The sequence below is a fragment of the Scleropages formosus genome, chromosome 6 (assembly GCF_900964775.1).
Source record: "Scleropages formosus chromosome 6, fSclFor1.1, whole genome shotgun sequence".
Lineage (NCBI taxonomy): Eukaryota > Metazoa > Chordata > Actinopteri > Osteoglossiformes > Osteoglossidae > Scleropages > Scleropages formosus.
In genome coordinates this window covers 738,884-760,703 of record NC_041811.1, presented here as the reverse complement: position 1 = coordinate 760,703, position 21,820 = coordinate 738,884, and the positions used below count along the sequence as shown (strand labels likewise).

General features: G+C 48.8%; 2 protein-coding genes across 2 annotated transcripts in view; one reads left to right on the top strand and one right to left on the bottom strand.

The window, feature by feature from the left end:
* Positions 1-21,820, bottom strand: part of LOC108931913 (NACHT, LRR and PYD domains-containing protein 12-like) — a 324,390-nt gene that overhangs the window by 173,576 nt on the left and 128,994 nt on the right. The gene's annotated exons all lie outside the window — the stretch shown is intronic.
* Positions 16,418-21,820, top strand: part of LOC108931915 (NACHT, LRR and PYD domains-containing protein 3-like) — a 64,306-nt gene continuing 58,903 nt past the window's right edge. The window contains 3 exon segments of the mRNA XM_029252611.1: positions 16,418-16,486; positions 19,453-19,675; positions 19,969-21,751. Of these exon segments, the coding sequence (XP_029108444.1) occupies positions 16,418-16,486; positions 19,453-19,675; positions 19,969-21,751 (2,075 nt within the window).

The window sequence follows — 21,820 nt, the reverse complement described above, 5'->3', positions numbered from 1 at the left end:
CAATTTGCCTGAATTTCAAATCCCCGGGAAAACCCTAATCCCTGGGGTTTCTGTGGTCGGAGAACTCAAAAGGTACTACAAAAATGCACTGAAAACCCAGGGTGGACTGTATTTTCATCATTTCATTAGGTTAATATTGATGCTTCTGCTAGAGATGATGTATGTGGCGCAGCTGTGGCTGCAGTGAAAGGAGACTTGTTGAATTGTGTTAATTGGGTTTCTTGCTTTAGTAATGGCATTCATTCTCGCTGCAGGAGATACCTGTCTGTGATACAGCGCCCTGTTATACTGCGTTTATGTATAATATTGATGGTTTCTATAGCCGTCGCGATATATTGATGGTATTAAGAGGTGGATTAATTCAGGTATGACACCACCGAAGGCCTAGGTGTGAAATGCACGACCTGCCACTGTTTTCTACATTGACTTAAATTCACAAACCAAATTATGTTAAATAAGGTTTATTATGCTTTCTTTCAACAATCAACCTGAAACGGTAACACTTCTATGTTCAACCCCTCAGGAACTGTTAAACAGAAGAAATCAGTGAAATTGTCAAGTACAGTGCAGCCTATTTATCACTACAATGATCCTTTCGTTATTGCACTGTACCTGCTTCATGTGGTTTTCTACCTGCCCATGTCAATGATAACAGCACTTATGATTGAGGCCCAAAAGCTGACAAGCAGAAGTAGATGCAAATGGATAAGCAGGTGAAGCATAAAATTGCTGCCACTCCATGCAGCAGTAACAGTACAAATTCAAACTTAGATGGACCTAGTGTGGCAAATTGTGAAGCAGAAAGAGCCACATAGTAGGATTTTAAGGTATAGAACAACAGTTTGTGTCACCAAAACAGGTTTTAACTGATAAACAAAAGAACTCTCCAACCTAAAATGTGCAGTCTCCAAAAACAGTTCTCTTGATATCTCAGGCAGCTTGCTTTAAAATCTGTAAAGATTTCCAGCTGTCATGACTCCATTAGGGTTGCAAAGGACAGATGGAGTAAATTCTACCACACAGTACCCAAATGACAAGCTTTTGATTTTGAACATTATTGTAAAGGGAATGAGTAGATGGCAAGAAAGGAAAAACATGGTTGTCTTGCTAGGGTATAGAATCTTGCAGGTCCTGTAAGATGACTTTTAGAGCATGACAGTCTTGAATTTGATGTGGACAGCTACAGAATGCCAAGAGAAAGCCTTTAGGAATGGATACACAATTAAAGATATCTTTTGGTACAGAATTCTGCAACAATTAAGAATGCTTATTACTGGAAGGCAGCAGACAAGAAAAGAGGGAGTTCTGGGAGTTCTGATAGTCTATGGACCTATCATTATAGTCCAGTCCAGGAGCTGGTACACTGTGGTGTAACATACTGGTAGGTTTAACATCAAGAGAACAATATTTCTCCACTTTTGAGGGTGATGTGCTGAATGAAACAACATCATTTATGGACACCTAAATCATTTTCATGAGTGGTAATTTACTCCTATTTAAGTGTTATGAATTGGAGATGAAGAACTATCTGAAGCTTCCACCACTATGTGTTAATATGCAGAATTGATCAATATGCCACTGTACTCAAATGAAGAAACACAGTTTCGAAATGGAACTGTAAAAGGAATTCTTGATATATTTTATTTAGTTTTAGTGCAACTCAACATACAGTAGTTCAACATCATCTAGAAGTGAAAGAGAATTTGTCAAGACAGATTCCAGAAACACAGGTTGCAAGAAAGAAAACATTCTGAATGGTTTGCCAGTCCATCCCTGAGCAATCACACACACTTACGTTCATTCACACATGCACACACTTCGGGCAGTTCAGTGTTACCTGTTTGTGAAAAACACATCTTTGGAATGTGGAAGGAAACCCAAACACAGGGAGAGCATACAAACTCTATATAGAATGAGGCAGATTCAAACCCACATCACAGCTGTACCAGTGTGCCACCCTTCTAAAGACAATATTACAGTGCAACCACCTCACTCTATGATTTCCGCAAACATTCTGTCATGACCCAAGGGGATAATACCAGAGGGGGGGCGCCACCCAGTGCCGCAAATCCAGACCCATGCATCTGTTCACAATCTTTTGGTTGCTGAGGAATAAAAGGAGCATTGGTGGAGAATAGATTGCAGATTCTTAATCAGTGTTTCTATTAAGTTCACTTAGTGATCATTAAGTCCCTGTTTCTTCAGTTTGTTCAACAGGTGCTTATGTTCCAGTCCTGAGTGCCAATCCTGTCTACTCCTGCTTCTTGTTCTCCAGTTCTGGTCCAGTGTACCAGTCCGGTATTTCATCACACCTCCATATTCAAGTCCTACTCACAGATTCACGTTTCACTTTTTGCCTTTGTGCAGATGCACTGTGTGTCTCCTTGTCCCACATTCATTGTTTCACCTCCAGAATACTCCACCTCTGCCCTGCTGGATTATTCCCTTTTTATTATATTGTATTATGCACTTTTTATTTACTCTCATTTACTTTAGGTATCATGTATTCAAATGGTTCAAACAGTCAAGGTCATCTATGGTTAAAGAATGTGAATCTCTCTCACACACACACCTTTTCAGCACCGCTTGTCCCATACGGGGTCACAGGGGAACCAGAGCCTAACCTGGCAACTCAGGGTGTAAGGCTGGAGGGGGAGGGGACACACCCAGAACAGGACGCCAGTCCGTCGCAAGGCACCCCAAAAGCGGGACTCGAACCCCAGACCCACCGGAGAGCAGGACCCGGTCCAACCCACTGCGCCACTGCACCACCGCACCCCCGTGCCCCCCAGAATGTGAATCGTTATCTTTAATGGAATCTACTTTTCTGGCAAAAAGCTCAACCAAATGCTTTCTGAGCTGTGCATGTGCAGTGGTTCGAAGGTATTGGTATATTGGCCCATTCCTCTATAAAAAATGGATCAATGTCATGCATATTTTTGGGATGTCTTAATTGAGCACCTAGTTTCAGATCACACCACTGCACCTCAATAGTACTGAGGTCAGGACTCTGTTGCGGAGTTTTTAAAGTACAGAATTTCCATTCTTTTGTTAATTTCTACCTGTGTTCTGGATCATTGTCATCCTGTATGACCCAACTTCTTTGGAGTTTTGGATCTCAGACCGACACCTTGACATCCTACTGTACTATAGTAATATAGCTTTATAAAAGCACACACACACACAGGAAACCAGAGCCTACCCGGTAACACAGGGCATAAGGCCAGAGGGGGAGGGGACACACCCAAGACAGGAACATCAGTCCATTGCAAGGCACCCCAAGCGGGGCTCAAACCCCAGACCCACCAAAGAGCAGGACCATGGTCCAACCCACCGCGCCACTGCACCACCACACCACCACACCCCCCTCCTTTATAAAAGTATTTATTACATATAACAGTGGTCTGTAGTCAATTGTCTTTGTTTTTTGTCTGATGGCTGTGTTCAAATGCTCTGTGTCATTGCATGAGAAGAGTGCGCTATAAAAAATGAACTGAATGGAATTGAATCCTGCTGTAGTTTACTAATACAATCTGGAACTCATTGGTACCTCAACAATTGCCAGCCCCGCAACATTACTCTCCCTGCACCATGATTCATTTCTGGAATGAGGATTGTGGGAGGTAATGCATGAGGTAATTTTGTTTTTTTTTTCCTCTGAACATAATTCAATATCATAGTGGCACAGCGGGTTGTGCTGCCACCCCACAGTGCCTAGGCTGTTTGGACGTAATTTCAAACCCATCTTAGTCTGTGTGGTGTTTGCTTGTTTTCCCTCTGTCTGTGTGGGTTTCTGATGGATGCTCTGCTTTGCTCCCACAATCCAAAGACATCTAAATTTTGGCAGCAGCTAGCATGGGTTGTTAAAAGGACATAACTTCTAATCCCTGCTCCTGCTCTAGTACCCTTGATCATGGTATTTACCCTTAACTTTATGAAACTATGAAACTGTATAAGTGCAAAAATAATTGCAAGTAGCTTAGTCTGTAAATCTACCAATGGAAGTCAGCTGTCATGGTGTCACTACGGAAGGAAGCTGTCAGACCCAAGTGCGGAGCATCAGGGTTAAAGAGAGGAATCCAAAAAACCGTGGTCACAAGACAGTGTGAAGGAATGGAATGTGGAAGGAAACCCAAACACAGGGTAGCCGATTTACAAACATTACCAGAAGGACAATCCAAAAGCCGTAATCCATGAGACAAACAAGGGTTCATGGAAATCGTTAGGCTCGGAGAGGAAAGGGGAAGGCAACGGGGGGACAGGGCTCAGATAGGAGGAAAAGAAGAGGTAAGAACTTGGGAGGCACGCTCGCAATGAACTAGGCTGAACAAGGTTCCGTGCCTGAGTGTGCTCCAGTGTGTCCTTTTATGCGGTCACTACTCGACCTGCCGCGGGTGCTCCTTGTTGCGCTGAGGAGGGCATGACAGTACCCCCCCCTCCATGGGCGGCTAGAGCCGCCCTGCGCCGGCTAGGCGGGCGTCCGCGGGGCCTAGGCACTGGATGGTCCGGATGGTCTCCATGGAAGGTGCGAATCAGGTCCGGGTCCAGCACATCACGGGCCGCCACCCAGCAGCGTTCCTCCGGCCCATAGCTCTCCCAGTCCACGAGGTACTGGAGGACCCCACCCTGCCAACGTGAATCCAAGAGCGCCCGGACCATGTAGACGGGTGCCCCTCCATCCTACAGGGGAAGTGGAGGTGGCGTGTCCAGGTGTGGCTGGTGCAGGGAGGCAGTGCAGGGCTTCAGAAAGGAGGCGTGGAAGGTTGGATGGACCCGCAGGTGCTGTGGCAATTAGAGGTGGTAGAGATCAGAGTCATATGGCGCAAGATCTTGAAGGGACCTGTGTAACGTGGGCTGAGTTTCTTTGACAGGTACGCCCCCTGGAGTCCCCTGATGGATAACCAGACTCTTTGTCCGGATGTGAAGGAGAGTGGGAGTCTCCGGCGGTCGGCGTGTCACTTTACTTGGGCCTGGCTGTGAAGTAGGTGTCGGCAGATGGCATGCCACACTCTTGCGCTAGCTCGATACCAGACGTTGACAGCTGGGACGTCACTGGAGCCTGGATGCCAGGGGAACAAAGGCGGCTGGTAGCCCAAGACGCACTGAAATGGAAAACATCCGGTGGAGGCATGAGGCAAAGGGTTATGTGCGTATTCCACCCATGGTAAGTATCGTGCCCATTGTCGTGGTTGCTCTGAACAATAGCTACGCAGGAACCGGCCTATGTCCTGCTGCAGTCGTTCAACTGGCCCGTTCGCCTGCCGATGGTACCCCGAAGTTAAACTTACGGACACTCCTAATTTGTTCCAAAAGGCCTTCCAGACACGGGAGATGAACTGGGGTTCTCAATCAGAAATTATGTCTTCCAGAGGTCCATAGAGGCAGAAGACGTGGAGAAACAGGAACTCGGCTGTTTCTAGTGCTGTAGGGAGTTTCGGGAGGGGTACCAACCGGCAGGCCTTTGAGAAAGCACAGCTCCTATCCCGGTTTCAGAGGCATCCACCTCGACCACAAAAGGCTTGTCTGGATCAGGGTGATGAAGGATAGGGGCCGAGGTGAACCGACTTTTCAAGTCCTCGAAGGCTCGTTGGGCCGCCTTTGTCCAGGGAAGCCTCACTGTCTTGACTGAGGTCAGGGCTGTCAAAGGTGCGGCCAAAGTGCTGAAAGACGTAATGAAACGACGATAAAAATTGGCAAACCCTAGGAAGTGTTGGAGGGCCTTCACGGTGGTAGGTCTCGGGCATTGGAGGACAGCTTGCACTTTCTGCGGATCCATGGCCAGGCCATCCTTACTGAGGATGAACCCCAGAAACGAGACCTGCAGTTGATGAAACAGGCACTTTTCTGCCTTCACAAAGAGGCCATTCTGCAGCAATCAACGCAATACTCGACGAACTAGCTCCACATGTTGTTCCTGGGTAGGAGAGTAGATGAGGATGTTGTCCAAATAAACCAGGACCTCTCGGTTGATGAGATCCCCAAGCACGTGGTTCACAAAGGCCTGGAATACACTTGGTGCATTAGCGAGACCAAAAGGCATTACCAAATATTTAAAATGGCCCAGGGAGGTGATAAAAGCAGTTTTCCATTCATCCCCCTCCCTGATATGGATAAGGTTATAGGTGCTGCAGAGGTCCAACTTGGTAAACCACCGTGCCTGATAGACCTGTTCAAGGGCAGCAGTAATAAGCGGCAAAGGGTGAGGATATCTTACGGTGACTTGAATCAGGCCCCTGTTGTGTTTATGGGTGCAATAACTACACTCGAACACAAATAAAGATAAGACGCGATGGATAATGTTTTCTTTTTCCTTTACTGAACAACGTGCAGCAACAACTCTTCTACCCTTTTCTGTACATATTGCCGGCCAACCAAACTCTAACCCATGGTGCTATTAAGAGTGGCCTATTAACACTTAGCCCAGAGTTTTCACTATAATCAATACACAACAACTCCTCTCCTCTAGATAAAACAACCCATAACAATAACACAACTGCAAGTCCCTTTACATGACGTCTTCGCCTCGGTAGGATTCCAAACCCTATAAAGTAAGACGGTCTGGGGGTTTCCATGTACGGGTAGGATAACGTTTCTCCCCACAAGCTGGGATAGGTGTATGTGGCACTTCCTGTGAAGACATCGCGGCATCTTGTGGTGTAGTGGTGTCGCTGCCATCGGAAGGGGCAACAGTAGACGTGGATGGCACATTTCCTGGAACACCTTCCAAAGAAATATCTGCCTTTCTCAACTGATCAATATGCCGTCTCCAGGTGGTGTCTGGTCCAATCTCTACTGTGTAAGAAAGTGGTCCTGTTCTTTCTTTTACCTTCGCAGGCATCCACTTGTGATCCCCGCGGTAGTCCCTAGCGAGCACACTCTCACCAATTTCCAACTCTCGTACCGGTCTGTCTCTTTGCACCTGTCTCAACTGGTTGTCCTGCACAACCCTCTTCACATTCGGTCGCAACAGATCCAGCCTTGAACGTAAAGGTCTTCCCAAGAACAACATAGCTGGTGTTCGATTCGTGGTAGCATGTGTTGCGCTACGATACGCAAACAAAAACCTTTGGAACTTATGGGTTAACGTAATCTTGTCACCCACCATGGCCCGCAGCGCATTCTTCAAACTTTGTACAAATCGCTCCACTAATCCGTTTGTAGCGGGATGGTATGGGGCAGAAGTCACGTGCCTGATCCCATTGTTCTTTAGAAAGATCTGGAACTCCTCAGATACAAACTGGGGTCCATTGTCACCCACCAGTTGTTCTGGGACACCAGTCCTCGCAAAAAGTTCTCTCAGCACTGTTATAGTTGGGTAGCGGTTGTGGACGACATGCTAAACACTTCTGGCCACTTAGAACATGCATCGACAACCACCAGAAATGTAGTGCCCATGAAAGGTCCTGCAAAGTCAACATGAATCCTTTGCCACGGCACAGCAGGCCATTCCCAAGGGTGCAACGGTGCAGGTTTTGGCATATTTTGAACCTGTTGGCATCCTGGTCAATGCATGGCGAGCTGTTCGATCTGCTGATCGATTCCTGGCCACCACACAAAACTTCGACTGAGTGATTTCATCTTCACCACTCCTAGGTGACCAGCATGAAGCTCTTCCAAGACTCGAGCCTGCAACTTCGGAGGTATAATGATCCTTAATCCCCACATGAGGTAACCTCCATCCAGCGTCAGTTCATCTCGGCGTCGATAGAACTGCGGAAACTGCATCTTCTGTTCTTCATTCCAGCCAGTCTGAGTAGCTGTGTAAACTCGGGACAATATTGGATCTCTCCTGGTTTCCCTCTGAAGCATTTTAGCTGTAACAGGGGAACTCTCAAGCTGAGCAAGAGTAAAAACATCCAAGGGAATGCTTCCTTTTGCCGGATTTGCATCATCATCACCGCCTAATGGTAACCGTGAGAGTCCATCAGCATTTGCATGACTGAGTTCTTTTGAACTCAATCTGGTATCTATGTCCTCCCAAAAACAACGCCCACCGCTGCATTCGCGCTGCTGCTGTCAGTGGAATGCCTTTCCGTGGATTAAAAATGGAAACCAAGGGTTGGTGGTCAGTAACCACAGTAAATTTGTTTCCATACAAATACTGACTGAATCGTTTCACACCCCATACTAGACTCAAAGCCTCTTTATCAATTTGTGCATAATTTCTTTCTGCAGCATTGAGAGAGCGTGATGCAAAAGCTATGGGACGTTCAGTTCCATCAGCCATGACATGTGATAACACCGCTCCAATACCGTACGGTGAAGGCTAGCTTGATGTGTTTGCGTGGATCAAAATGGGTCAACACTGTTTCTGATACCACCAGTTTCTTCGCTTCCTGAAACGCTCATTCACACCGTTTTGTCCACATCCATTTCTGTCCTGCCCGCAATAACGCATTCAAGGGGTGGAGAACAGTGGCGAGGGGCTCGTGGTCCTGGGAGGTGTTGTCCAATTGGACGGCCATCTCGATGAGCCGGTCAAGCGTCCATTGTTCACTGCAGAGTGCCAGCTGCTTTTGTGGCCAGGGAGACAGCCCGTGCTGGAAAACGGTAAGCAAGGCCTTCTGGTCCAGGCCACTGCGAGCCCAAACACCGCCTGAAAGTGGATCTTGAATTGGTCATATGCTCATAAGAACACTGGGAGCAGTGCCCCTATGCAGCAGCAGCCCATTCCAGCGCTCATCCAGTCAGGAGGAACACCAGATAGGTGATTCGGGTCAGGTCTGTGCAGTAGACCTGTGGCAGACTGGAAAAGATAAGCTCGCACTGTAGCAAAACCCATCACAGCGTGTGGGGATGCCGTCAAACCGATCTGGAATGGCCAACCGTAAATCACGGATGGGTGCTGGGGGGATGGTTCCCGTAGCACTCATTCCTTCGGTCATGATCCAGAGTTCATGACCATAGGTGAGGGTAGGAACGTAGATCGACCGGTAAATTGAGAGCTTCGCCTTATGACTCAGCTCCCTCTTCACCACAACAGACCGGTACAATGACCGCATTACTGCGGACGCCGCACCGAGCCGTCCGTCAACCTGCCGCTCCATTTTTCCCTCACTCGTGAATAAGACCCCGAGATACTTAAACTCCTCCACTTGAGGGAGCAACTCCCCCCTAACCCGGAGGGGGCAATCCACCTTTTTCCGACTGAGGACCATGGCCTCGGATTTGGAGGTGCTGATTCTCATCCCCGCCGCTTCGCACTCGGCTGCAAACCTCCCCAGTGCACGCTGCAAGTCTTGACTTGATGAAGCCAACAGGACCACATCGTCCACAAAAAGCAGAGACGAGATCCTGCAGCCACCAAAACAGACACCCTCTGTTCCCTGGCTGCGCCTAGAAATTCTGTCTATGAAGATAATGAACAGAATCGGTGACAAAGGGCAGCCCAGGTGGAGTCCAACATGCACTGGGAACAGGTCTGACTTACTGCCGGCAATGCAAACCAAGCTCCTGCTCCGGTCATACAGGGAACGAACAGCTCGTAGCAGCGAGCCCCGAACCCCATAATCCCAAAGTACCTCCCACAGGATGCCACGAGGGACACGGTCGAATGCCTTCTCCAGGTCCACAAAACACATATGGATTGGTTGGGCAAACTCCCACGAACCCTCCAGCACCCTAGTGAGGGTATAGAGCTGGTCCAGTGTTCCACGGCCAGGGAGAAAACCGCATTGCTCCTCCTGAATCCGAGGTTCGACTATCGGTCGGATTCTCCTTTCCAGTACCCTGGCATAGACTTTCCTAGGGAGGCTAAGGAGTGTGATCCCCCTATAGCTGGAACACAATCTCCGGTCCCCCTTCTTAAAAAGAGGGACCACCACCCCGGTCTGCCAGTCCAGAGGCACCGTTCCCGAACTCCACGCAATGCTGCAGAGGCGTGTCAGCCAAGACAGCCCCACAACATCCAGAGACTTGAGAAACTCGGGGCGGATCTCATCCACCCCCAGAGCCTTGCCACTGAGGAGTTTTTTGACTACCTCAGCAACTTCAGCCAGGGTAATGGACGAGTCCCCCTCCAAGTCCCCAGCCTCAGCTTCCTCTACGGAAGGCGTGTCGGAGGGATTGAGGAGATCCTCAAAGTACTCCTTTCACCGCCTGAGGACATCCTCAGCTGAGGTCAGAAACGCACCACTTCCACTGTAAACAGTGTTTGTGGAACACCGCTTCCCCCCTCTGAGTCACCGGACAGTTTGCCAGAATCTCTTTGAGGCTGACTGAAAGTCTTCCTCCATGGCCTCACCGAACTCCTCCCAAGCCCGAGTTTTTGCCGCAGTGACTGCTAGAGCCGCGCTCAGTTTGGCCCGTCGGTACCTGTCAGCTGCTTCAGGAGTCCCATGAGCCAGCCAGGCCCGATAGAACTCCTTCTTCAGCTTGACAGCATCCCTTACTTCCGGTGTCCACAACCGTGTTTGGGGATTGCCGCCGCGACAGGCGCCGGAGACCTTATGGCTGCAGCTCCGAACCGCTGCCCCGACAATGGAGGCGCAGAACATAGTCCATTCAGACTCGATGTCTCCCACCTCCCTCGGGACCTGGTTGAAGCTCTGTCGGAGGTGGGAGTTGAAGACCTCTCTGACAGGGGCCTCCGCCAAACGTTCCCAACAGACCCTCACTATGCATTTGGGTCTGCCAGGTCTGTCCAGCTTTTTCCCCCGCCATCGAATCCAACTCACCACCAGGTGGTGATCAGTTGACAGCTCAGCCCCTCTCTTCACCCAAGTGTCTAAGACATATGGCCGAAGGTCAGAAGAAACGACTACAAAGTCGATCATCGACCTCCGACCTAGGGTGTCCTGGTGCCAAGTGCACTGATGGACACCCTTATGCATGAACATGGTGTTCGTTATGGACAAACCGTGACTAGCACAGAAATCCAATAACAACTCACCGCTCGGGTTCAGATCAGGGAGGCCGTTCCTCCCAATCACACCTCTCCAGGTGTCACTGTCGCTACCCACGTGGGCGTTAAAGTCCCCCAGTAGAACGACAGAGTCCCCAGTGGGAGCGCTTTCCAGCACGCCCTCCAGGGACTCCAAGAAGACCGGGTACTCTACACTGCCGCTAGGCGCATAAGCACAAACGACAGTGAGAGACCGTTCCCTGACCCGAAGGCGCAAGGAGATGACCCTCTCATTCACCGGGGTTGACTCCAACACATGGCGGCTAAACTGAGGGGCTATTAATAAGTCCACACCCGCCCGCCGCCTCTCACCCTGGGCAACGCCAGAATAGTGGAGAGTCCACCCTTGGTCGAGAAGAGTGATTCCAGAACCCAAGTCGTGAGTGGAAGTGAGCCCGACTATATCTAGATGGTATCTCTCAACTTCCCGCACCAGCTCAGGCTCCTTCTCCGCCAGTGAGGTGACATTCCAAGTCCCAAAACCAGAGTTGGCGCCCGAGGTTTGGGTCGGCCGGGCACTCGGCCCCGACCACCGCCCAAATCACAATGCACCGGCCCCTTACGGTCTCTCCGGCAGGTGGTGAGTCCACCGAAGAGCGGCTCCATGTCATGGCTTCGGGCTGAGCCCAGCCAGGTCCCGTGGGCATAGACTTGGCCACCAGGTGCTCGCATGCGAGCCCCCCCCCCAGGCCTGGCTCCAGGGTGGGGCCCCGGTGACCCCATACCAGGCGGGGTAAACGAAAGCCTTGATTTTTTCTTCATAAGGGGTTTTTGAACCGCGCTTTGTCTCACCTGTCACCCAGGACCTGTTTGCCATGGGAGACCCTACCAGGGGCATATAGCCCCAGGCAACATAGCTCCTGGACTCATTCAGGCACTCAAACCCCTCCACCACGGTAAGGTGGGGGTTCGCGGAGGAGAAAAGTTGAACATATCTGACACAATATTTCTTCATACACTGAGCCCCCCAACTAAAAAAAACATTAACAAAATAACAGGCTTCACGGTAAGTACATAAGCAAGTATTAGAAACAGCAAGTAACATCACAGTTATACCCTCACGCAAAACATAGAGTCTAGAAATTTCTTAAAGAACCTTCCCACTCTGGAGGAAGACTTCCGGTCGGCCTCAAAGAGATTCTGGCAAACCATCCGGCGACTCAGAGGGGGGAAGCAGTGTTCCACAAACACTGTTTACAGTGGAAGTGGTGCGCTGCTGACCTGAAAGCTTTCTATATCGGGGCTGTAGAGAGTATACTAAGTGCATCTCAGTGTGGTACGGGAACTGCTCAGCCCAAGACCGCAAAGTCCTGAAGAGAGTGGTGCGCTTAGCTGAGCGCATCTCCGGAACTGTTCTCCCCCCGTTGCATGACATCTACACCAGGCTATGCAGAGCGAGGGCTGATAAGATTCTTAAAGACTCCACCCATACTGCTAATTCACTTTTCTGCCTGCTGCAATCTGATGTTTCAGTAGTCTGATGGCCAAAACTGAGAGGCTCAACAGGAGCTTCTTCTCTCAGTCCATCAGACTCCTCAACATGGACACATCCCGCACTTTAAGGACCCTGGTGGTATAGTGTTATTCATCAGCACTGCACATTGCACCGTATTGCACATTCAATATCTTGCACATTTTTTTTGTTCTCTAAGTCTTCATTTTCGGTTCTTACATTTTAGCTTTAATTCAGTACCCTGTACATTTTTTTTTTAACTTGAATTATATTCTCTTGTCTTTTTTTTTAAAATATATCCATCCATCCATCCATCTTCCTCCGCTTTATCCGGGGCCGGGTCGCGGGGGCAGCAGTCCGAGCAGAGTACTCCAGACTTCCCTCTCCCCGCACACCTCCTCCAGTTCCTCTGGGGGAACCCCAAGGCGTTCCCAGGCCAGCCGGGAGACATAGTCTCTCCAACGTGTCCTGGGTCTGCCCCGAGGCCTCCTCCCAGTGGGACAAGCCCGGAACACCTCCCCAGGGAGGCGTCCAAGAGGCATCCGGAACAGATGCCCGAGCCACCTCAACTGGCTCCTCTCGATGCGGAGGAGCAGCGGCTCTACTCCGAGCTCCTCCCGGGTGACTGAGCTCCTCACCCTATCCCTAAGGGTGCGCCCAGCCACTCTGCGGAGGAAACTCATTTCTGCCGCTTGTATCCGCGATCTCATTCTTTCGGTCATGATCCAGAGTTCATGACCATAGGTGAGGGTAGGAACGTAGATCGACCGGTAAATTGAGAGCTTCGCCTTACGACTCAGCTCCCTCTTCACCACAACAGACCGGTACAATGACCGCATTACTGCGGACGCCGCACCGATCCGCCTGTCAACCTGCCGCTCCATTTTTCCCTCACTCGTGAACAAGACCCCGAGATACTTAAACTCCTCCACTTGAGGGAGCAACTCCCCCCTAACCCGGAGGGAGCAATCCACCTTTTTCCGACTGAGAACCATGGCCTCGGATTTGGAGGTGCTGATTCTCATCCCCGCCGCTTCGCACTCGGCTGCAAACCTCCCCAGTGCACGCTGCAAGTCTTGACTTGATGAAGCCAACAGGACCACATCGTCCGCAAAAAGCAGAGACGAGATCTCGCGGCCACCAAAGCAGACACCCTCCGTTCCCTGACTGCGCCTAGAAATTCTGTCCATAAAGATAATGAACAGAATCGGTGACAAAGGGCAGCCCTGGCGGAGTCCAACATGCACCGGGAAAAGGTCTGACTTACTGCCGGCAATGCGAACCAAGCTCCTGCTCCGGTCATACAGGGAACGAACAGCCCGTAGCAACGAGCCCCGAACCCCATAATCCCGAAGTACCCCCCACAGGATGCCACGAGGGACACGGTCGAATGCCTTCTCCAGGTCCACAAAACACATATGGATTGGTTGGGCAAACTCCCACGAACCCTCCAGCACCCTAGTGAGGGTATAGAGCTGGTCCAGTGTTCCACGGCCAGGGTGAAAACCGCATTGCTCCTCCTGGATCCGAGGTTCGACTATCGGTCGGATTCTCCTTTCCAGTACCCTGGCATAGACTTTCCTAGGGAGGCTAAGGAGTGTGATCCCCCTGTAGTTGGAACACAATCTCCGGTCCCCCTTCTTAAAAAGAGGGACCACCACCCCGGTCTGCCAGTCCAGAGGCACCGTTCCCGAACTCCACGCGATGCTGCAGAGGCGTGTCAGCCAAGACAGCCCCACAACATCCAGAGACCTGAGAAACTCGGGGCGGATCTCATCCACCCCCGGAGCCTTGCCACCGAGGAGTTTTTTGACTACCTCAGCAACTTCAGCCAGGGTAATGGACGAGTCCCCCTCCGAGTCCCCAGCCTCAGCTTCCTCTACGGAAGGCGTGTCGGAGGGATTGAGGAGATCCTCAAAGTACTCCTTCCACCGCCCGAGAACATCCTCAGCTGAGGTCAGCAGCGCACCACTTCCACTGTAAACAGTGTTCGTGGAACACCGCTTCCCCCCTCTGAGTCGCCGGACGGTTTGCCAGAATCTCTTTGAGGCCGACCGAAAGTCTTCCTCCATGGCCTCACCGAACTCCTCCCAAGCCCGAGTTTTTGCCGCGGCGACTGCCAGAGCCGCGCTCCGTTTGGCCCATCGGTACCTGTCAGCTGCTTCAGGAGTCCCATGAGCCAGCCAGGCCCGATAGAACTCCTTCTTCAGCTTGACGGCATCCCTTACTTCCGGTGTCCACCACCGTGTTCGGGGATTGCCGCCGCGACAGGCACCGGAGACCTTATGGCCGCAGCTCCGAACCGCCGCACCGACAATGGAGGAGCGGAACATAGTCCATTCGGACTCAATGTCCCCCACCTCCCTCGGGACCTGGTTGAAGCTCTGTCGGAGGTGGGAGTTGAAGACCTCTCTGACAGGGGCCTCCGCCAAACGTTCCCAACAGACCCTCACTATGCGTTTGGGCCTGCCAGGTCTGTCCAGCTTTTTCCCCCGCCATCGAATCCAACTCACCACCAGGTGGTGATCAGTTGACAGCTCAGCCCCTCTCTTCACCCGAGTGTCCAAGACATATGGCCGAAGGTCAGAAGAAACGACTACAAAGTCGATCATCGACCTCCGACCTAGGGTGTCCTGGTGCCAAGTGCACTGGTGGACACCCTTATGCATGAACATGGTGTTCGTTATGGATAAACCGCGACTAGCACAGAAATCCAATAACAACTCACCACTCGGGTTCCGATCAGGGAGGCCGTTCCTCCCAATCACGCCCCTCCAGGTATCACTGTCGCTGCCCACGTGGGCGTTAAAGTCCCCCAGTAGAACGACAGAGTCCCCAGTGGGAGCGCTTTCCAGCACGCCCCCCAGGGACTCTAAAAAGGCCGGGTACTCTACACTGCCGCTAGGCGCATAAGCACAAACGACAGTGAGAGACCGTTCCCTGACCCGAAGGCGTAGGGAGATGACCCTCTCATTCACCGGGGTAGACTCCAACACATGGCGGCTAAACTGGGGGGCTATTAATAAGCCCACACCAGCCCGCCGCCTCTCACCTTGGGCAACGCCAGAATAGTGGAGAGTCCACCCTTGATCGAGTAGAGTGGTTCCAGAACCCAAGCTGTGAGTGGAAGTGAGCCCGACTATATCTAGACGGTATCTCTCAACTTCCCGCACCAGCTCAGGCTCCTTCCCCGCCAGTGAGGTGACATTCCAAGTCCCAAAAACCAGAGTTGGCGCCCGAGGTTTGGGTCGGCCGGGCACTCGGCCCCGACCACCGCCCAAATCACAATGCACAAATATTTTTAAAATATATTTATCTTTTAAATATATTGTCTTGTTTGCACAGTCTACAGAGTTGACTAGGTTAACATTTCACTACAGATTCCATGTGTGTATTACTGTGTATGTGACAAATAAAACCTTGAATCTACTGTTTGTGGTGGAGGTGGATGCCTCGGAGATCTGGGTGGGAGCCATCCTGTTCCAAAGGCAGGGCATTCCCCTTAAACTCCATCCGTGTGCATACTTTTCAAAGAAGCTGACGCCGGCTGAGCGGAATTACAATATTGGGAATCGTGAACTCTTAGCGATCAAGTTAGCCTTGGAGGAATGGCATCACTGTCTCGAGGGAATTGTGCACCCATTCCTGGTACCGACACATCATAGAAATATTGAGTACCTGCAGAAAGCACGGCGTCTGAACCCTTGGCAGGCACACTGGGCCTTGTTCTTCACGCAATTCAGGTTCATCGTGACCTACCAGCCGGGCTCGAAGAACACCAAGGCTGATGCCCTGTCAAGAGTACATGGCAGGGACCTGGACCCGACAGAACCCGCCCCGATCCTACCGGAACAATGGGTAGTGGCTCTGGTCAGATGGTGCTTGCAGCAGGAGCTCCAGGAAGAAGATCCGGACCCTCGAACCGACACGAAGATAAGGAATATTTACCGGTCAGACTCCGACCTTCCCTCCTGTAGTGGGCTCACGACTCCCGAGCAGCAGGACACCTGGGCCGCCGATGGACCCTTGCCCTCCTCCAAAGCTGCTATTGATGACCGTCCATGAGGGAAGATGTGCAGGAGTATGTTGAGGCCTACGAGACATGTGCGCAAGCCAGGATCCCCACTCAGGCAGGTCGTGCGACTCCAGCAGGACCTAGGTTGGTTCCTACAATCGTAATGTAGCTGGAAGCAGCATCAATGGGTCCGATATCTACCCTGGGTTGAGTACGCCCACAACTCCCTGACTCATTCCTTCACCAGAATCATGCCTGTACTGTTCTGTGAGATATTTTTAGATTTGTTTTGGGTTTCTGCCACCTAGCGGTCATTTAGGAGAGTAACGTTATTCTTTACGTTATTTCGTACTGTTACATTATTGGATGGATGCGCCATGTGACACAGGCATAGATATGGTTTAAGAATCGGGAAGTGTTTTCAGTCGATGTGTGCCATGCGGTCGGCTTGCGGCTCCAGCGCCTTCCCTCCTTGTTTGTGCCTTGGAAAGCATCGCTTGTAAGTTGCATTTACGTTTTTAGTAAATTATAGTAGCGTGAATGTAATATTTACGTTATGTTAATAGTGTAGACATTATTTGTGTATTTACGGGTATTTGTATGTACACACACACACATTTTCAGAACCGCTTGTCCCATACGGGGTCACGGGGAACCGGAGCCTACCCGGTAACACAGGGCGTAAGGCCAGAAGGGGAGGGGACACACCCAGGACGGGACGCCAGTCCGTCGCAAGGCACCCCAAGCAGGACTTGAACCCCAGACCCACCGGAGAGCAGGACTGTGGTCCAACCCACTGCGCCACCGCGCCCCTATTTGTATGTAACGATATGTAAATAATGTTTAGTAATTAGTGTCGCTTTGTATTGTTTTAGTTTTACAAAAAAGACTGTACTTTCATGAGAAGGAAGACAACAGTAAAGGCATTCAACTTTTACTCCAGCCTCTGACTTTCTCTGGAAGCTTGTTAGCTATCTGTCGATTTGCGTTAGACACGCACTGAGGACAGAATAGAGCAACTGGGTATAAAAAACACCGCCATCAGTTCCTAGTTCCCAGAATCTTGTCTGAGACATCCTGTGCCTTCAGCACAGTGTTTACCCATTGACTCACCATTTGCCTGTCCCCGACTGCCAATCCTGCTTAGGCCTCCAGTACCTCAGTTAAGATCCTGCCCTTGGGTTCAGCACCCTGTTTGCCTTCTCTTCCCCCGACAAGACCAGTTTAAATCACATAACTTTCTCCAGACTACAATAGCAGACCTCTTGAGTCTTGAATCAGAAACAGATTACAAGTCTGTCCACTTCATCAGTTTATTATTTGCTGTTCTGCTGTCCTCTTTATATCAAAACTAAAACCTGCAGTTCGGTTCATCAATTGCTCTTTTTTAACAGCGTAAACAATTTAGCACTGCCAACATGCAATGAAAAGGAGAATAAAAACTGAGCTAATGGGGCTTGTACTTTAAGCCAACAGGAGAGGAGAAGAAAACACTCAAGTCTCAGATACTTAATATAGTTCTACACAGAACTAATATCTATAGACACAAGCAATAGTCCAGTGTTCAGGCACTGATCCTGCCAGTGCTGTGAAGCAGTTGTCAAGTTGTGTCAACCTCACATTGTTCATCTGGAGGACACTGATGTGCAGGTCCAACTACAGACTTCCCAGGACACTTTGATTGTTGAGATGGTGCTGAAATGCCCCAGGAGAGAACAAAACTTTGTGTGTAGAACAAAAAGCAAATGTGATATGGCTCAAATATTTTTGGAGCTAGTGGTAACCAAGATTATGATGTTTTCAACCACTTGGAGGGAAAAAAAGACAAAGCAGGGCTGCTGGACAGCAATGAGTTGCAGTAGTCAAGCCTGTTAAACATGAACCATCTTTTCATTGATCTGGAGAGAAAGTGCTACAGTTTTAATAAATTCCTCCAGCACGGGAAGCAAGTCATTGTAATTGAGATGATATGGGATTTGAATAATAACTCTGGTTCAAACACAACACCAAGATTACTTATAAATGGTTCAGCAGTGAAATTTATGTCCTGTAAGATCAATTGAGACAGTTTGGTGCTGGGGTAGCAGAAGCAGCATTTCTGTTTTTTCACCATTTAAGAAGAGACAATAAGTGTCCATCCAGGTCCTGATGTCATCAAGACAGTTGGACAGGTGCTTTGTACTGAGTATGTCTGATCCCTTCATGGACAAGTAGAGTTGTGTATCATCAACATAGGAGTGGAACTTATGTATTTGGATAATATTGAGTAACACAAAAGTAACAGATGCTGAACTGAGCTTTGGGGCGATTTGGAAATAATGAAGACAGAATGAAGTTGTCATCAACATGTAAATATTGAAATCTGTTTGTGATGTGTGAGGGGCGCGGTGGCGCAGTGGGTTGGACCGCAGTTCTGCTCTCCGGTGGGTCTGGGGTTCAAGTCCCGCTTGGGGTGCCTTGCGACGGACTGGCGTCCCGTCCTGGGTGTGTCCCCTACCTCTCTCCGGCCTTACGCCCTGTGTTGCCGGGTAGGCTCCGTGACCCCGTATGGGACAAGCGGTTCTGAAACTGTGTGTGTGTGTTTGTGATGTAGGACACAACCTGCTTCCCCTGTGTTTTTTTTTTCCTTTTTACAGATTTACATATTTTATTATTTTGATTCTGCTTTCCACTCAGATGAGTAGGAGCTACAATGACATATGAAGTCTTTCATACAAAATTAGTAGAGATGAAATCTGTTGTGGAATTATGAAATGACCTTTTTCTGAGCACCACCTAAGCTGCCAGTTTTAAACTGCATGGTCAGTGTCACCGTGTTCTGCATTTTTTTAGATTTCCTCCATTTTCTCCACACATCCCCTAACTTGAGAAGTTTGAAGTGATTGTTTTGTCTGTCTGTGTGTTTATTACTAGTAACCAATTTCATTGTCTCTTTAAATCACTTCCACGTGAGGCCAGTGTGTATTCTGTTTTTTTCATTTCCTCAGTTTGGTCCTTGCATTGCATTTCTTGGAGATTTTAGTGGAAATGTTCTTCTGCATGTGTGTTTACTACTGATGAACATCAGCATTTTTCTTTAAGTTACTTGAGGAAAAAGCTGTGAAGTTCCTGAAAGATGAGCTGAACAAGTTCAAGAGGAATCTGAGTCAGGATTACCCAGCATGCTTTGAGCCTCAGGATGACAATGACCTGGACAGTGAAGCTGAGATCCAGAAGATGTGTGGCAGAGAGGGGGCTCTGAAGATCACACTGTACATTCTGAGGACCATGAACCAGAAGGACCTCGCAGCCACACTGGAGAAGGGTAAGAACTTGGTCTCTCTTTATAGTCTCACATAACTGAAATATTACTGCATGAAACGACAGGAGTATCTGAACAAAATTTTGAATTAAACATAATATCATGTGAAATACATGGCAAAAATAGGCAATAATGAAAATGAATTGTCAGCAAAATAAAATAAAAGATACAAAGAAAAAATTAGAGAAAAATTATTTCCTTTGGTTTAATTTAAATCTTCTGTAATAGAAACGGTTATTCTTTGTTTTATATTAACAATTGTTTTTCCCCATTTTTCTGGTAATTTATTTTGTCAGATGATCTTCTCATGAAAAATCAACACAAATACAGATGTAACCTGAAGAAGAAATTTGAGTGTGTGTTTGAAGGGAAAGCAAAGCAAGGCAATCCAGTCCTGCTCAGTAAGATTTACACAGAGCTCTACATCACTAAAGGTGGAACTGGAGGGATCAATGACGAACATGAAGTGAGACTTATTGAAACAGCCACCAAGAGTCCAGCAATACAAGACACTGCGATTCAATGCAGTGACATTTTTAAACCCTTACCTGGAGAAATGACATCTATCAGGACTGTGCTGACAAAGGGGGTTGCAGGCATTGGAAAAACTGTGTCTGTGCACAAATTTATTCTTGACTGGGCAGAAGGAAAAGCAAATAAAGATATTCATTTCATATTTGCTTTTCCTTTCCGGGACCTAAACCTGATGAAGGGTAAAGATTACAGTCTGATGGACCTTATTCACCACTTTGTCCCAGAGCTGAAAGAGTTTGGATCATCTGAGCTGGAAAGGTGTAAAATCTTGTTCATCTTCGATGGTCTGGATGAGAGTCGACTTCCTCTAGATTTCCAGAACAATCAGAGCTGGTTTGACGTAACAAAGACAACATCTTTGGATGTGTTGTTGACCAACCCAATTAAGGGGAATCTGCTTCCCTCTGCTCTCATCTGGATAACCTCCAGACCAGCAGCAGCAGGTCAGGTCCCTCCTGAGTGTGTCCACCAGGTGACAGAGATACGAGGGTTCAATGACCCTCAGAAGGAGGAGTACTTCAGGAAGAGGTTCAGTGATCAGGACCTGGCCAACAGGATCATCACACATGTGAAGTCAACAAGGAGTCTCTACATCATGTGTCATATTCCTGTCTTCTGTTGGATTTCAGCCACTGTTCTTGAGAAGCTGTTTGATAATGACGACAGTGAAGAAATTCCCAAGACTCTGACTCAGATGTACACACACTTCCTTATCTTTCAGTCAAGTTTAAAGAAGGAGAAGTATCAGAAGAACCAAGAAAATGAGCTTTATACAATTTTAAATTCAGACAGAGAATTCCTTCTTAAACTGGGGGAACTGGCTTTTAGGAACCTTGAGACAGGAAATCTCATATTTTATGATGAAGATCTGAACAAGTATGGCATTGATGTCAGTGAAGCTTCAGTGTACTCTGGAGTGTGTACGGAAATCTTCAAAGAGGAGTGCGGGTTATACCAGAGGAAGGTTTACTGCTTTGTGCATCTGAGTGTTCAGGAGTATCTTGCTGCTTTATATACATTATTACACAAGGAATACAGTTTTATTACTTGTGTACCCCTTCTCAAGGGAAATTGGTCCCACTTTCTCAATGGTGCAGTTGATCAGGCCTTACAGAGCAAGAATGGACACTTGGACCTCTACCTCCGCTTCCTTCTTGGCCTTTCAGTGGCTTCCAATCAGAATCTCTTACAAAGGCTACTGACAGAGAGAAGGAGCAGATCATTTGACATTGAAAAATCAGTCCAGTACATCAAGGAGAAGATCAGGGAGAATCTGTCTCCAGCGAGAACCATCAATCTGTTCCACTGTCTTAATGAACTCAATGACAATTCTTTAGTGGAGGAAGTCCAAGGTTACCTGAGCTCAGGAAATCTTTCAGCCAAAGACCTCTCACCTTCACAATGTTCAGCTCTGACCTTTGTGTTACTGATGTCAGACAAGGAGCTGGACATGTTTGACCTGAAGAAATACATCAGATCAGAGGAAGGTCTTCTGAGGCTGCTGCCAGCAGTAAAGGTCTCCAAAACAGCTCTATAAGTACTCTGGTCTAATGATAGTTAAGATTAGTCATATGATTGAAAGGCATTTTACAGATAATTCCACATACATTACTT